The sequence below is a fragment of the Lynx rufus genome, unplaced genomic scaffold (assembly GCF_022079265.1).
Source record: "Lynx rufus isolate CCGP_SWC_20201006 ecotype Redwood Valley unplaced genomic scaffold, mLynRuf1.p SCAF_5, whole genome shotgun sequence".
Taxonomy (NCBI): domain Eukaryota; kingdom Metazoa; phylum Chordata; class Mammalia; order Carnivora; family Felidae; genus Lynx; species Lynx rufus.
In genome coordinates this window covers 65,511,707-65,527,139 of record NW_025814867.1, presented here as the reverse complement: position 1 = coordinate 65,527,139, position 15,433 = coordinate 65,511,707, and the positions used below count along the sequence as shown (strand labels likewise).

Genomic DNA, 15,433 nt, shown 5'->3' with positions numbered 1-15,433 from the left:
TGTTGATCATCAAGGCAGGGGCAAACAATCAATTATTACGTATTTTATTCTGACATACCATTATATTAATAAAATCATCATTAAAATGTCAATCTTGGCTATTACATAAGTGATACAGTGAATAGGTTTATAGGGAAATCTCAAGGAAAGATGTTTTGCTCTTTAGGAAAATTTGTTCTTTAAGTTAATCTTAAATTTCAAGAAAATTGGACTCTTTCAAATTGAACCCATATATATTCAAAAGGATTAAATTTGAAAATTATTGCTCACAAAATTTTATTTTTCCATTTTCTAGAAAATTCCAGTCATCATTCAAAATTACATCATTATTAATGTAATAGCAAAGAATCATATTAGCCACTAAAATCTAAAGATTCCTGTCTCAATCATTTATAGCTTGAAAGTAGAGCACTGCTTCCTTTGAGTCTAATGTGAACTCTGAGAATAATACAATCATAATATTCATTCACTAGTAATACTAAGATAGACTTTATGAGAATTAAAAGAAATAGGATATAAAAAAGCATCTATCACACTGCTAAATGAAAAGTTATTTTATCTCTTTAAACACCATGTTTTTTGTTTACTTTTAAAACAATACGTAAAGCTTAGAAGGAAAAAATGGATTATGAAAGATATTCAAATTTTTGTTTATTATTGTTTGTGAATTAGGGTAGACTAACTGCTAAAACAAACAACTCCAATATTTCAGTAACCTAAAACAATAAAAGTCAATTTCTCACTCACTGTTGCAGTTCCTGGGTGTTTCTGATTGGTTCTCCCAAAATCAGCAATAATGAGAACCCATAGTTCTTCCACTCTATACCTCCATCTTCCTCCATGTCCTGGCAGTCTTCCCTCTTCAGGAAGCTGATAGAGAAAGAAAATGGAGGATCACACTAGGCAGAGTTTTATGGGCAATGCCAAGAAAAAGTATCCTTCCCACTTACATTCCATTTATCCACACAGAGCCACATGGCTATGCTTAACTGCAAGGGGGCCTGAAAAATGCCTAACCATGTGCCCAGGACACTTATACATGTATATGTTCTAAAATTCTGTAGCACTCACATATACCACAAAACGAAAGTAAATGATTTAGAATTTAAACCGGTGTTTAATATGACTGTTTTGTTTTGTTTTTGTTTTTGTTTTTGTTTTTTAATTTTTTTTTTTCAACGTTTGTTATTTATTTTTGGGACAGAGAGAGACAGAGCATGAACGGGGGAGGGGCAGAGAGAGAGAGGGAGACACAGAATCGGAAACAGGCTCCAGGCTCCGAGCCATCAGCCCAGAGCCTGACGCGGGGCTCGAACTCACGGACCGCGAGATCGTGACCTGGCTGAAGTCGGACGCTTAACCGACTGCGCCACCCAGGCGCCCCTAATATGACTGTTTTTAAACAAGAGAGTCCCAGGAGGTAAAACCATAATTTTTGAAGAGAAAGTGAAATATAATATTTGAGACCCTAATTCTAAATTCTATAAAATTAAAAAGCTGTTCATCCTGAGAAAAGTCACTTAAGCCTCTTCAAGTCACTTAATTCATCTCCAATTCAGTGAATTGGGCTGGAAAATTCCCAAGGTTCCTTCCAGATCTAATCTTGTAAGTAAAGCAATTTACTGCAATTATGGCCAACTCTGATATTGGAAGCATTAAAGGAATAATTTGATAATAATCTATAATAATTTGATCACATTTTCTAATTAGAACTGACAAGATTTCTACTACTGAATCACTATCACTGGACACATAGTTGAAAGGTTGCAATTTGTTGAAATCCTCCAGCAAAAATATGGGAAAAATTTCATAATCTCACCATCCTGAAAATGTTTATAGTTTCTGCCAGATTTATCCTAGGCACCCTGAGTGCTCTTAAAAATTTACCAGGAAGAAGCAACTCTCTTGGATTTAGAAGAGGAAGTGAATTGTGTTTCTTTTTTTGCTAGTCTTCTTTTCCCTCTACTTTGATGGCTTTTCCTTTACTGTTGACAGAGTATCTCTCTTTCCCCGTCTCCCCCATCGTCTCCCTTGTTGTAAAATTATCCTGGGCAAATTGATTTCTGAGGTAGCAAATGGATTTTTTTGCTTAGCTAAAGAACAAGGAGAAATTATTATAAGTTACTGTTTGTAGAGGAAATGAGCTGCCCACATACACTCTTGGTTTATATAACTATAAGCTTTAAAACTTGACAAATGTGAGGATAACAATAGAGAGTTATTAGAAGCCCCAAATGTAAACACCTAATTTCAAAGCCTTTTTGTGTGTGTAGCAACAGAGAAAGCATAATTAACAGCAGTGCACACTTAACAACAGAACATGTGTACTGACTGTTTTCCCCATTCTTTGTACACGTGCAACATTTATTGACACCAGAGAAACTCACACATTGGGAAAGAATAACTCAACTGCAGAAAATTTTTGTCAAATTAAAAAGTATCATTTAAAATATATCTTTTAGTATAGGTTACTTTTTAAAGTTTTTATTTAAATTCCAGTTAATATTGCAGTGTAATAGTTTCAAGCATAAAACATAGTGATCAACGATTCCATGCATCACCAGGTGCTCACCACAACAAGTGCACTCCTTAATCCCCATCACCTGTTTAACCCACCCCCCCTGTCCACCTCCCTTCTGGTAACCGTCAATTTGTTCTCTATAGTTGAGTCTGATTCTTGGTTTGCCTGTTTCTTTCTCTTTTTTTTCCCCTTTGCTCCTTTGTTTCTTAAAATCCATATACGAGTGAAATGTCTTTCTCTGACTTATTTCACTTAGCATTATACTCTCTAGGTCCACCCACATTGCTGCAAATGGCAAGATTTCATTCTTTTTTATGGTTGAATAATATTCCATATATATACATGAATAATATTGGAGTAATATTAATACACATATATGCATATATATATTCATATATATATATGCTACCTCTTTTCTATCCATTCATCAATAAACGAACATTGGGTTGTTTCCATAATTTGGCTGTTATAGATAATGCTACTATAAACATAAGGGTGCACTTATCCCTTTGATTCAGTATTTTTGTATTCTTTGTGTAAATATCTAGTAGTGCGATTACTGGATCACAGGGTAGTTCTACTGTTTTCTACAGTGGCTGTACAAGTTTGCATTCCCGCCAACAGTGCAAGAGGGTTCCCCTTTCCCCACATCCTCACCACTACCTGTTGCTTCTTGTTGATTTTAGCCATTCTGACAAGTGTGAGGTGATATCTCATGGTAGTTTTGATTTGCATTTCCCTGATGATGAGTGATGTTGAGCATCTTTTCATGTGTCTCTTGGCCATTTGTATGTCTTCTTTGGAAAATTGTCATGTCTTCTGTCCATTTTTTAATTGGACCCTTTGTTTTTTGGGTATTGAGTTTTATAAGTTCTTTTATATATTTTGGATACTAACCCTTTATCAGATGTGTCATTGCAAATAACTTCTCTCATTCCATACATTGCCTTTTAGTTATGTTGATTGTTTCCCTCACTGTGCTGAGGCTTTGTGTTTTGATGTAGTCCCAATAGTTTATTTTTGCTTTTGTTTCCCTTGCCTCAAAAAAGTTGCTACAGCCAATGTCAGAGAGATTCCTGCCTGTGCTCTCTTGAAGGATTTTTATGATTTCAGGTGTCACATTTAGATCTTGAATCTCTGTTGAGCTTATTTTTTGTGTATGGTGAAAGAGAATGGTCCAGTTTCACTCTTTTGCATGTTACTGTTCAGTTTTCCCAGCACCATTTGTTGAAGAGATAGTCTTTCCCATTGGATATTCTTTCCTGCTTTGTTGAAGATTAATTGACCCTATAATTGTGAGTTTATTTCTGGGTTTTCTATTCCATTGATGTATGTGTTTATTTTTGTGTTTATTTTTGTACCATACTGTTTTAACTACTACAACTTTGTAATATAAATTGAAATCTGGAATTGAGATGCCTCCAGCTTTGCTTTGCTTTGCTTTTCAAGACTGCTTTGACTATTCAGGGTGTTTTGTGGTTCCATACAAATTTTAGTATTGTTTGATCTAGTTCTGTGAAGAATGCTGTTGATATTTTGATAGGGATTGCTTTGGGTAGTATAGACATTTCAACAATATTTGTTTTCCCGATCCATGAGCATGGAATGTTTTCCTTTCTGTGTGTGTCATCTCTAATTTCTCTCATCAGTGTTTATAATTTTCAGAGTACAGGTCTTTTACCTCTTTGGTTAGGTTTATTCCTCCATATCTTCTTATTTTTGGTGCAATTGTAATGGGCTTGATTTCTTAAATTCTCTTTCTGCTGTTTCATTATTGGTGTGTAGAAATGCAACAGATTTCTTGGTGCATCTTACTTTTTACAAGCTGCAATTCCTTACCTTGTCTCTTCCTCTATTTATTTTCAAAATCAAGGAAAATCTTTGATGATTAGAAATAGTTTACAATCTATATTTTAGTACCTATGATTATTACAAAATATTCCAGTGTTTAAAAATCCTTAAGCATAGTCTTTCATTTGCTGATATTAGACTCTTCATGAAAGGCAAACCCAACCCTAAATTACTAAATCATTATCATCACAAAATGAAAACCTGATATTTTGGTGTCTAACTCAAACAGTCAAAAATTCCCTCTATTTTAGTAATGCTAAATTTTTTTCTAGATTATTTCACTGAGTCATTCAATAATGCACCAGAAATATTATATATAAATGTTATATATAAACACATATACACACATATAATAGTGTGTGTGTGTATATATATATATATTAGACTCTATGTAATATACCAATACAATAATATAATACTGTATATAATATATACTGTATTCCTTTACAAGAACAATGTGAGACAGATTCAAAGCCCCAAGATTCTCTGCCTCTGGAAGAACAAAAAATATTAATACATAAAGACACAAAAAGGATGTGTCAGGATCTGGTGAAAGGGTAATTTGTGTTCTCATTTCTACTGTATCTTATAGTATTTTTTCTTGGGGTTATAATAACGTGTTTTGAGAAAATATCTCTATGGAAACTTCAATTATTATTCTCACATACACACTTTGCTCACTCACCCACCTCCTTACGCATCTTCAAGATGGAGGGCAGAAACCACAAAAAGACCCCATATCTACTGACTGTGATTAGTGAGAGAGGGAGGCTGTGCCCCAGCACATACCCTCCTGAGTGGAGAGCCCTGTGAAACCCTAAATGCAATTCGCTGAGCAGCAAGCCAAGAGTACAGTGCCTTAAATGAACAGATCAAGCTGCCACACAAAACCCACACTTCTGCCACTTGCAAAAAAGCTGGTATAGGCTCTTGGGCACGAGTCTTACTGTCCCTGCTGTGAGATGGCTTAGCAAAGTTACCTTGCCAGCAGTCACTTAAGCTGCCAGTAGTTGGAAAAGAAATGGGATGAAGAGAGTGTTTTCTTCTATCTTGGCCTTACTGAGATACTGTTAATGTCTCTCTGGAAGCAAACTAGAGAATTAAATACCTTTGTTAATTTTTTTGAGCCAGATTTTAAAGCAAAATACCCTTCACCAAGATATTTAGAGAAAAGCTATTTGGGAGTTAGGAACTATTATGGGATCAATTGTGTCCCCCCAAAATTCATATTCTGGAGTCCTAACCCGGTGCTGCAGATTGTCATTGTATTGGAAATAGGTATTTAAAGTGTTAATTAAGTTCAAATGAGGTCTTTAGGTGGGTCTTAATCCAATGTGACTGATGTCCTTATAAGAAAATGAGATTAGGATACAGACATACACAGAGAGAAAAAAAACAAAACAAAACAAAACCCATATAGAGACACAAGAAGCTACATAGCCATCTACAAGTCAAGGAGAGAGGCCTGAGAAGAAAGCAATCTTGCAGACACCTTGATCTCAGACTTCTAGCCTCTGGAACCATGAATTTCCATCATTTAAGGCACCCAGTCTGTGATACTTCATTATGGCAACTCTGGCAAGCTAATATGGGAATAGTTTACAAAAGGTAAAAAAGTCAGATCATGACCTTAAACTCAGGTCTAAAACAGCTTCCCTCTTCAGCATATCCTCCCACACTCATCTACGTATGATTACTTACATTTTTGGTCTGGACAGGCCATCCCCTGATTGGTTCCAGCTGTGAACCGAACCTGGTACCTAAACACCATATTTGAGTTCTCGATCCACATCTCTGAATTCCAGACCTGCTGGCTGCATTACCCTTGTTAGCCTTCCAAAGTCGGGATCCAGGACTCAGCACCCACATCCTGCTGTACAATCATAATCCATTGCTACCTCCGCTGAGGGCTAGCTCTGGGTTTGGAATCACAGTTGTATTCTTTGTTCCCCTGACAGTTCCTCAAACTTGGGAAGGGCAATATGGTGGGCAATGTAAGCTCTTTCATTCAGCCATTCTGAAATTCGCCCCACAACAAATTTAAAATGTAAATTGTAAAGTTTACATCATTGTCTGAGCCCCTCAGAGAAAGGAGGACCCTTTACATCCAGAAAATTTTTACAAAGCTGCTCTGTTGCACACAGTATATATGATCATAGAGGCTACTGGAAGTCACTTGAGAAATGGAATAGGCGGTGAACAATTAGGTTTCTCAGTTAAAATCAATTCCTTATTGCTCTTAATACCAATCAGAAACTTGTTTACAAAGTGCTATGACGGTAATAATATAAATTGCTGTTTGTTAAATCTTTTTTTCTTTGTTGGACAGTTCAAATCTATTCTTTTTCCTTAAGATTGTTGGCACTCTTAGTTGTCACTGAAAAAAACTTATTCCTATAAATAAATACGGGTTTTTGTAATATGCTTTTATGCTATTTTCAGAAAAATGAGATAACTATAGACATTTCCACTTTTTATTCAATGTTCAACCCTCATTAGAAGGAAAAGTTGTAGGAAAGGAATAAATTCCTTTTAAAACTTCACATAACTTTCCCTTTGGTCTGTTTCAAATAGTAATGGACCTAGTTAAAACAGGAAGCTCAGGGTGATGGCTGGCTTTATCAAGAATGGTACATGAGCAAAGAAAATTTAAAGAACTTCTTAAATAGCCAAATCCATGTCAAGTGGCTCTTGTGATCTGGAGGGAAGGGAAGCTTTGGTGGGAAAAAGTTGAGAAAGGTTTCTCTTACTCCAAAAGGCTTTCCTAGGCATTGGAAGAAGGGGGAAAAAATGTACTTTGTTGTGTTATTTATAGAAAATACTTATATCTAGATATTTCAATTAGTTTTTTAAAGTACAAATTGCTCATCAATGTCTGTTCAAGAGTAGAATAATTATATTAGACTTAAGAATTTTATTTTTAAAATCAAGTAAAAAAAATGACACCTTGGAAATAGAATTTTTATTTTTATCTTAAAGCAAGCTCAGTGTAGAGGTGCCTGTTTACAAACTTTCTTCATTTAATTGGTTTTCTTAATATGAAATAGTATTTCCAGAACTAATTAAAATTTTATTCTAATGAATATTCAAGACCAAAATATGTTATCTTTGCAGTACAGTATATAGATTTTTAAATCATCCATAAAGGTAATTATATTTTTTACATTCTTAAAAAGTCATATATTGTTATTGATGCCAAATGGGTTGTTTGCTTTCTCTCAGGCCATGATTGAAGAAGCCATCACCAGAGCAGAATCTTTCTCAGTTATGTATACACCATTTGCAACAAAAATCAGAGCTGATAAAATAGAAAAAGTAAGAGAGGTTTTCACAAAAACTCATCCTGCGTATGTGGAATACATCTACACAGGTAATATTCAAGTTGTCAGCTGCTAGTTTGTTTCCATTAATAAAATGGGTCATTTCTGCTTTGTTTGTTTATTGTTTCAGTTTTAGGAGTACATTGCTATTGGTGGTGGGTTTGGGTTTTTTTTCATTTTATTGTATTATTTTTTTTTCATCATGATAAGTGTACTTCTTAATCCCCATCACCACCCCATTCTCCCACTCACCTCCCCTCCAGTAGCCAGCAGTTTGTTCTCTATAATTAAGAGTCTGTTCTCGGTTTGCCTCTCCCTTTTTTTCCCCTTTGCTCATTTGTCTTGTTTCTTCTATTTCACATATGAGTGAAATCATATGATATTTATCTTTCTCTGACTGACTTATTTCGCTTAGCATAATACTGTTTAGCTCCATCCATGTTGTTGCAAATGACAGTGTGAGTGTTGCAATGTAAGTGTCATTGCAAGTGACAAGTAAGATTTCACTCTTTTTATGGCTAAGTAATATTCCATTGTATTCTGTATCCATTCATCAATCAGCGAACCCTTGGGCTGTTTCCATAATTTGGCTATTGTAGAAAATGCTGCTATAAACATCAGGGTGCATGTATCCCTTTGTATTTTGGGGATAAATACACAGTAGTGCTATTGTTGGGTTGTAGAGTAGTTATATTTTTAATTTTTTGAAGAAACTCCATACTGTTTTCCAGAGTGGCTGCAGCAGTTTGCATTCCCACCAACAGTGCAAGAGGGCTCTCCTTTCTCCACATCCTTGCCAATGCTTGTTGTTTCTTCTATTTTTTTATTTTAACCATTCTGAGAGGTTTGAGGTGATACTTCATTGTAGTTCTGATTTGCATTTCCCCCTGGTGATAAGTGATGTTGAGCATCTTTTCATGTGTCTCTTGGGCATTTTTTGTCTTCTTTGGAGAAATATCTGTCCATGTCTTCTGTTCATTTTTTATCGGAATATTTGTTTTCTGGGTATTGAGTTGTATCAGTTCTTTATATATTTTGGACACTAACCTTTTACCATATATGTCGTTTGCAAACATCTTCTCCCATTCAGTAGGTTGCCATTCAGTTTTGTAATTGTTTCCTTTACTGTACAGAAAACTTTATTTTTACATAGTTCCAGTAGTTTATTTTTACTTTTATTTCCCTTGCTTCAGGAGACCTATCTAGAAAAAAGCTGCTATAGCCGATGTCAGAGAGATTCCAGCCTATGCTCTCTTGAAGGATTTTTGTGCTTTCAGGTCTCACATTTAGGTCTTTAATCCCTTTTGAGTTTAATTTTGTGTATGGTAAAATAAAGTGATCCAGTGTCATTCCTTTTGCATATGGCTGTCCAGTTTTCCCAACACCATTTGTTGAAGAGACTGTCTTTTTCTCATTGTATATTGATTTCTCCTTTGTCAAAAATTAATCGACCATATAATTATGGGTTTATTTCTGGATTTTCTATTCCATTCCATTGATCTATGTGTCTATTTCTATGCCAGTACCCTGCTGTATTAATTACTACCGCTTTGTAATACAACTTGAAATCTGGAATTGTGATACTTCCAGTTTTGTGTTTCTTTTTCAAGATTGCTTTCAGCTGTTTGGCGTCTTTTATGGTTCCATAAAACTTTTAGGATTGTTTAGGAGGACATTGTTTTAATTTGATGCATTGAAACAGGAAGTTATTTTAAGGTTTTAAGTAGAACTAATCCTATGGGTCTAGCACAATATTCCTTGTACCATGATGATTCTATGCATGAAAAGGAGAAACCCTAAGACTTTTTTAAATGAAAAAATAACATGTGATAAAATGCCACCTTTCCCCATACTCTTCATTAGTAAACTAGATGAGTATATTATTTTCCTAAAGATGGATTTTTTTCCAGTGCTATTTCTACTCTCCTTCCATCTCTTTCACACTTCAAACCTCCCTCTTTCCTTATGTTCTTGGATCACTGATATCCCAATGAGATCTGGATGGTCAAGTGTACGTAGAGGACAAAACATTAGTGTTATCCTTTTTTCCTCATTTTGTCTTTGGAAGCCACTTGCTTTTATTAATTCATTCAAAATACTTTTTAGTATCTATTATGTGCTAGCTATTATTCTGAATTAAGACAAAGATTTTCTTGTACAAAATTAAGAGTCACTCAACAACTACCATGTTGAGGCGAAATCTCTAGATGCACATACCTAATATCTCATCTTCCTATTAAGGGCCTTTCAGTTCCTTTTTTCATGGCTTTGGGGCCAAGTCACTGATTTATATGATTAGTAATGCACTCTGTTAGTGATCACTTTTAAGGTGCCAGGCATTCTACGTTTATTATCTCTTGTTATTCCCAAATCTTATGGAGTAAGATGATTCTTACTTAGAAATAAGAGAACAACAACCAGAGAAAACAAATAGCTTTTCCAAAGATGCACAGCAAATCACTGGTGGCAGGCCTTTGATTTGAACCCATGTCCTTGCCATTGAGCTATACCATTGCCACCTGATAGGAGCAGAGGTGTGATAGAAGCATTAAATTTAGGTTCTATATAGTCCTTGTTTTCTCCACAGTGCCTCAAACTCTGTGGAGGAAAGATATTAAGTAAATCTAACTAGTGATGATTGAATAATGAATCTCTAAAGAACAATGAGAATTTGAGGGCAAGGAAAAGGAAGAGAAAATACAGTGCATGCTATAATGACCATCGATGCTGATTTACTTAGTGTGAGCATTTTGTAAGGAAGTAAATAAAAATGTTTCAGAACTCACATTTTCTGCTAATTGTTATAAATCATTTATTATTTTGTTATGGATATGTTAAGAGTTTTGGGAGGAGTGGCTTTAATAGCACACAAGAGTCATGTCACTCTAGCGTCATGGAAAATGAATCGGATTCAGCTATTTCCATTTCTATTCTTGGATCCATTGGTAATGAAGAGAAATTCATTGAAGATCACCTGTATGACAACTGCTCTACTGGTAGAATGAATTTAGTTATATTTAACCTACTTCACAGAGAAGTCATGAAGATTAATAAACACTTAGGAAGTACTGTTGTCACTGAGAGCTTAAAAACAATAATACCATTAATAATCCAGATTCATGTCTCATATAACTCCATCAACCTGTTATCAAGATGAATTGTGATCTATTGGCAAGAGATTCATACTAAAGGATCTTATACTTTGGAAAAGATGGTAATTATAAGTTACTAATGATTGTTCCTATTATTTTATAATTACTAATTGCTGGAGTATGACAGTGCTATATAAGAAACTAGAGAGGAAAGAGCTTCTGGAGGTAGAGAAGACAGTCTAGAATTTTAAATTTCATTGGGATTGGGTAGGTTCTTTGGTCTGTTGAACCTGTACCTTGGGCGAACAAGGAAGGGTATTGCACTGATGACATTACTTGTCTCTGTTACAAATCAGTAAAGGATCTTCCCCCAAAGTCATTGCTGGAATGACAGTGAAACCATCGTTATTAACTGTATATGCACAGCCTTAGTGGTCTGGCTTCTAAGGTGAGTGAGGACACAAAGCATAGGAATAGGAAAGGTCAAATGTTATCTTTAGCATCTTACAGGTGGTACTAAGTGATTAGGGCAGGCATCCGTAGCCAAAGGTAGTAGCTAGAAAGAGAGTCACACTAAGAGAGTAGCTATTTTGTTTTATTGGCACTTCTCCAAAACCAGGATTTTCCTTTTATCTGCCTTGTAGATGGAATTTAAGAAACTTTTATTCTGCCAAAAATGTATTCAGTTATTTATTTCAACAAATAGCCATACAGCAGTATGACTGGACAATCACAAAGCAGATGTGTGCAGACATGAGGCTTTTTTTTTCCCCTACACATATTCATTGTTTGTCCAGAGCCAATAATATATTCTATCCCATTGCAAAGGAGTCAGTCTCATTCAATCATTTCTAAAATTTAGTCTTTCTTCAGTAACTATTAAATCAAATTCACCAGCTTCCTTCCCCTTCCCATGGGATTTTCTTCTCCCCCCTGGTCTGGTTTCAACTTTCACATAGCTCAGACATATCCAATATCCAAAGAGGTCAGTAGGCATGTGAGGAAAGTTTCTTTTTTCAAAGTTTGGTGCAGGTTGGTACAGTTGCTGATTACATGGCTAATTCAACTTCAGATGATCTCTGTTGGTTTGAGCAGGAACAGATGGGTTCATTTATGTAACACATTAGGTGATCAAAGGATACGTATATGAGTTCCCCATGCTGCCTTTTGGTGTAGATGCTTCTTTATATGTACACCAACCACCCTCACCACATAACTTGGCCCAACCTACAGCCATTCTCTGAGATTCCCTTTCCCTGCCAGAATGCTGGCTTGTAAACCAAGTCACCTTCTGGGTCTTACTCAAGAAATCCCCTTTACTCCACTAAAGACTGAAAGTAATTTTAACCCTCTCTCCAACTTGCTATGCTATTTTTCTATTTCTCTTCTCCCTTTATGCTCCAGAATCCCAAGATCCTCAGGATCAACAATAGAGATGGGTGGTTTGTCATCTGTTCATTTAGTCATCAGACATTTATTGGACACATATATTCCAGACACTATTCTAGGGAGTGCTAGAATATACCTGTTTCTAAGAAGGGATCTGATTTTAGTAATTTGTAATTCAGGGCGAATATTGGACTGTATTTTTCCACTCTTTTATAGAATGTTTTCAACTAAAACCTAAGCTCTAATGGTAGAATGGAAGGCTGACTCTAATTAAAATCATGATGGAGGAGAAAACAGACAAGGGAGCAGTTTGGAAAGTGCACTGAAAGTGGCAAGACTAGCTAGTTGTTTACCAAACTATTTTCTCCCCATATATGCAACTAGAATACATTTCCAACCTCCCTTACAATTAGGTGAGGCTTGTGACTGAATAATGACCAATAGAATGTGGGCAGAAAAGATGTGGGCCACTTCCAGGCCTGGCCTGTAAAACCCTACATGCAGAACTCTCTTTCCCTGGCTACTGACTGAGTGGATAGGACTATGGAACTGAAGAAGCCACAGACAAAAGAAGCTTGGATTCCCTGAATTACCTTGTGGAAGGTCATCCACTGAATACCCACATGAGCAAAAACCAAAATTCTATTGCTTTAGATCACTGAGATTTGGAGGCTTTTGTGTTGGGTGTTTTTTTTTTTAATTTTTTTTTTAACGTTTATTTATTTTTGAGACAGAGAGAGAAAGAGCATGAACGGGGGAGGGTCAGAGAGAGGGAGACACAGAATCTGAAACAGGCTCCAGGCTCTCGAATTCACGGACCGTGAGATCATGACCTGAGCCGAAGTCAGCCGCTTAACCGACTGAGCCACCCAGGCGCCCCTGTGTTGGGTGTTTTTGTTGTTGTTACATTAGGAAGCTTTACTCTAATACACTGCCTTACATCATAACAGGTAGCAGCTTCTTAGTCCATCTGTAATGCACACAATAAATTCATGTGAACTCAGTGACTGAATAAACACTCCTTCATTTGCAATCAACTCTACCCTCAGAAACGCTCAGAGATTGTACACATTCTTTCCTATCTCACACTCACTCATCCTTCCCTGGACAACTACAGGTGAATGCTGTCATACACACATGTTTGTACCCACCCACAGAAAGATCACATTTCAGGAGACTCACTGGGCCCTATGGAAGATAGAACACAATTATATAGTTTTCATTGCAGCAAGAGAAATTTAGGTTATAAGTAAGAATTTCTAAATTACAGAGGTCAACTAAATAAACAATCAACAGATGAAGGTCATAAAATCTATACCTTGAAGATCTTGGATGAGGAGTTTACCTATCAAAGTTTTGCTGGATAAATAGTTATTGTCATTAAAACTTGGAGACTAACACATTTAACTCTCCCAGCAGGGGCTGGCAGACAAACCCCCAGTTCAGAAACTCTGCCCAACTCCAGGTCACCTTCATCAAACCTGATAGTATTGAGTACATTACTCCTTGGTCACGTGACAGTGCAATGAGCCCAGCAATAGCTGGCAGAGGTGGCGGTAATGAGCGGGAAGGGTTTTCACAATAAAGATTCCCCAGGCACTGCATTTTTCTCTAGCTATCCCCCAGTTCATAGTAACCCATGTCAGGGATTCTCACATGAGAAACAGATGGAAAGAGAAAAGCTATAAAAATAAATCCATTTTGAAATGCAAACAGGTATAAATATTTTGAATCTTTTTATTGTATAGACCGACTAAATTCGTGATTTATTGTGAGAAAAAACCCTTTCACCCTCAGTGGCAGGTACTAAACTATATTGCCCTTTATAACTTCTACAAGACTGATGAAAGAAGGTTAAAATTAAAATCTGCCTTTTGGGACAACCAGGTTTACATATCCTCGGGAACTTACCGTGCATCTTTTGCTATCTGGGGAATATGGTAAGACCCGCGAAAATCTTAAATCCTTATTGTAATAGAGCTGTATTGTATTATGTTTTACGGAGAAAAAATTACTGAATTTTTAACAGTGTAGCTATCCATTTTTCTTATTTAAGGAAAAATCCAGTTTGATTCATGCAGAGTAGTCAGGGTATATAAAACAAATAATAATTCATCAGCCCCAGAATTATTATGTTTTCATTTATAAAGATTTTGCTTGAGATTTTTACTCATATATTCCAGTGAAATAATGCAATTTTGTATAGTTCTTATTCTTGCATGGTTGTATTTTAATAATAATAAAGTAATACAATAAGCATATCCTGTCTCCTCTTGATGAAAATATCAAGATTTATTTGCTAAATAAATAAATATTCAGTAATGGATCTGTGCTTAGTAATGTTTAATAGAAAAGTTTTCTGGATCAGATATCAATTACTTTAACACTGAGGTGGATAGAGTCATATTTTGTCTTTCCATTGCAATTTAACTCCCAAGAGTAAATACGTATGTTCAGACGAATAATATATTGTTTTAAAATAGACCTTTAAGAATTGCTTTTTACTAAAATTTATAACCCTGTTCTTGTTCAGTCATCATTTACCAGTAAGGATAATACATTCTTATGCTTTCTAAAATAGGAAATAAAAAATTCCTCATTTTATTCTTTCTTCTTTAAAATATTATAATTTTATCATGATCATGAGTTTTCAAGATAAGACTATTTTCCTCTCTGTAATTCACTTTCTCAAATGGAAAAGGTTATAGAATTAAAGAGCTTATATCCCCAGTATTATTATGAAAGTGTTACGACCGGGTTGGTTATAAAGATGATAAATCATCTTGTATTTGTACCACAGAATTCTTTTTAGAAACAGAGAATCATTCCCAAAGTATGTAACTCCCCCATATACAGAGCTAAAGTCTCTGTTCTTAAAATATGAAAATGTTGGTCTTTCCAATGGGAAATGTGGTTTTCTGGCACTACTCTGTCTTCTCAACAAACAGGTCACTTGTCCTTTGCAGTAGCAGGTTACGGCACTGTTTGCTTCTGGTCTCCATCATCTACTGTTACCTTTCACGATTGCATTTTTCCTGGACTTCTCTGGAACTATATAATATATCCTCCATAGTATATTTTCTTATAGGATCTGACTGAAGACAGACAGAATGGCATTTAAAGAAATGCCATTTAATAATCCAAAAATAAGTGCAAGTAATGTAAATTTTTACTGCAGCTTCTCAAGAAAAACCAATGAGTTAGGGCAAGATGGAGCTCTTGGAATGGGATACATAGCAGGAAGCAGGTATTACAGGTAC

At 35.6% G+C, this 15,433-nt stretch overlaps 1 protein-coding gene across 1 annotated transcript in view; it reads left to right on the top strand.

Annotated features, from left to right (window-relative positions):
• SPATA16 (spermatogenesis associated 16) overlaps positions 1 to 15,433 on the top strand; it is a 231,875-nt gene that overhangs the window by 161,307 nt on the left and 55,135 nt on the right. Inside the window, exon 5 of the mRNA XM_047098622.1 lies at positions 7,595 to 7,742. Coding sequence (XP_046954578.1) covers positions 7,595 to 7,742 — 148 coding nt within the window. The remainder of the gene's footprint in view (positions 1 to 7,594; positions 7,743 to 15,433) is intronic.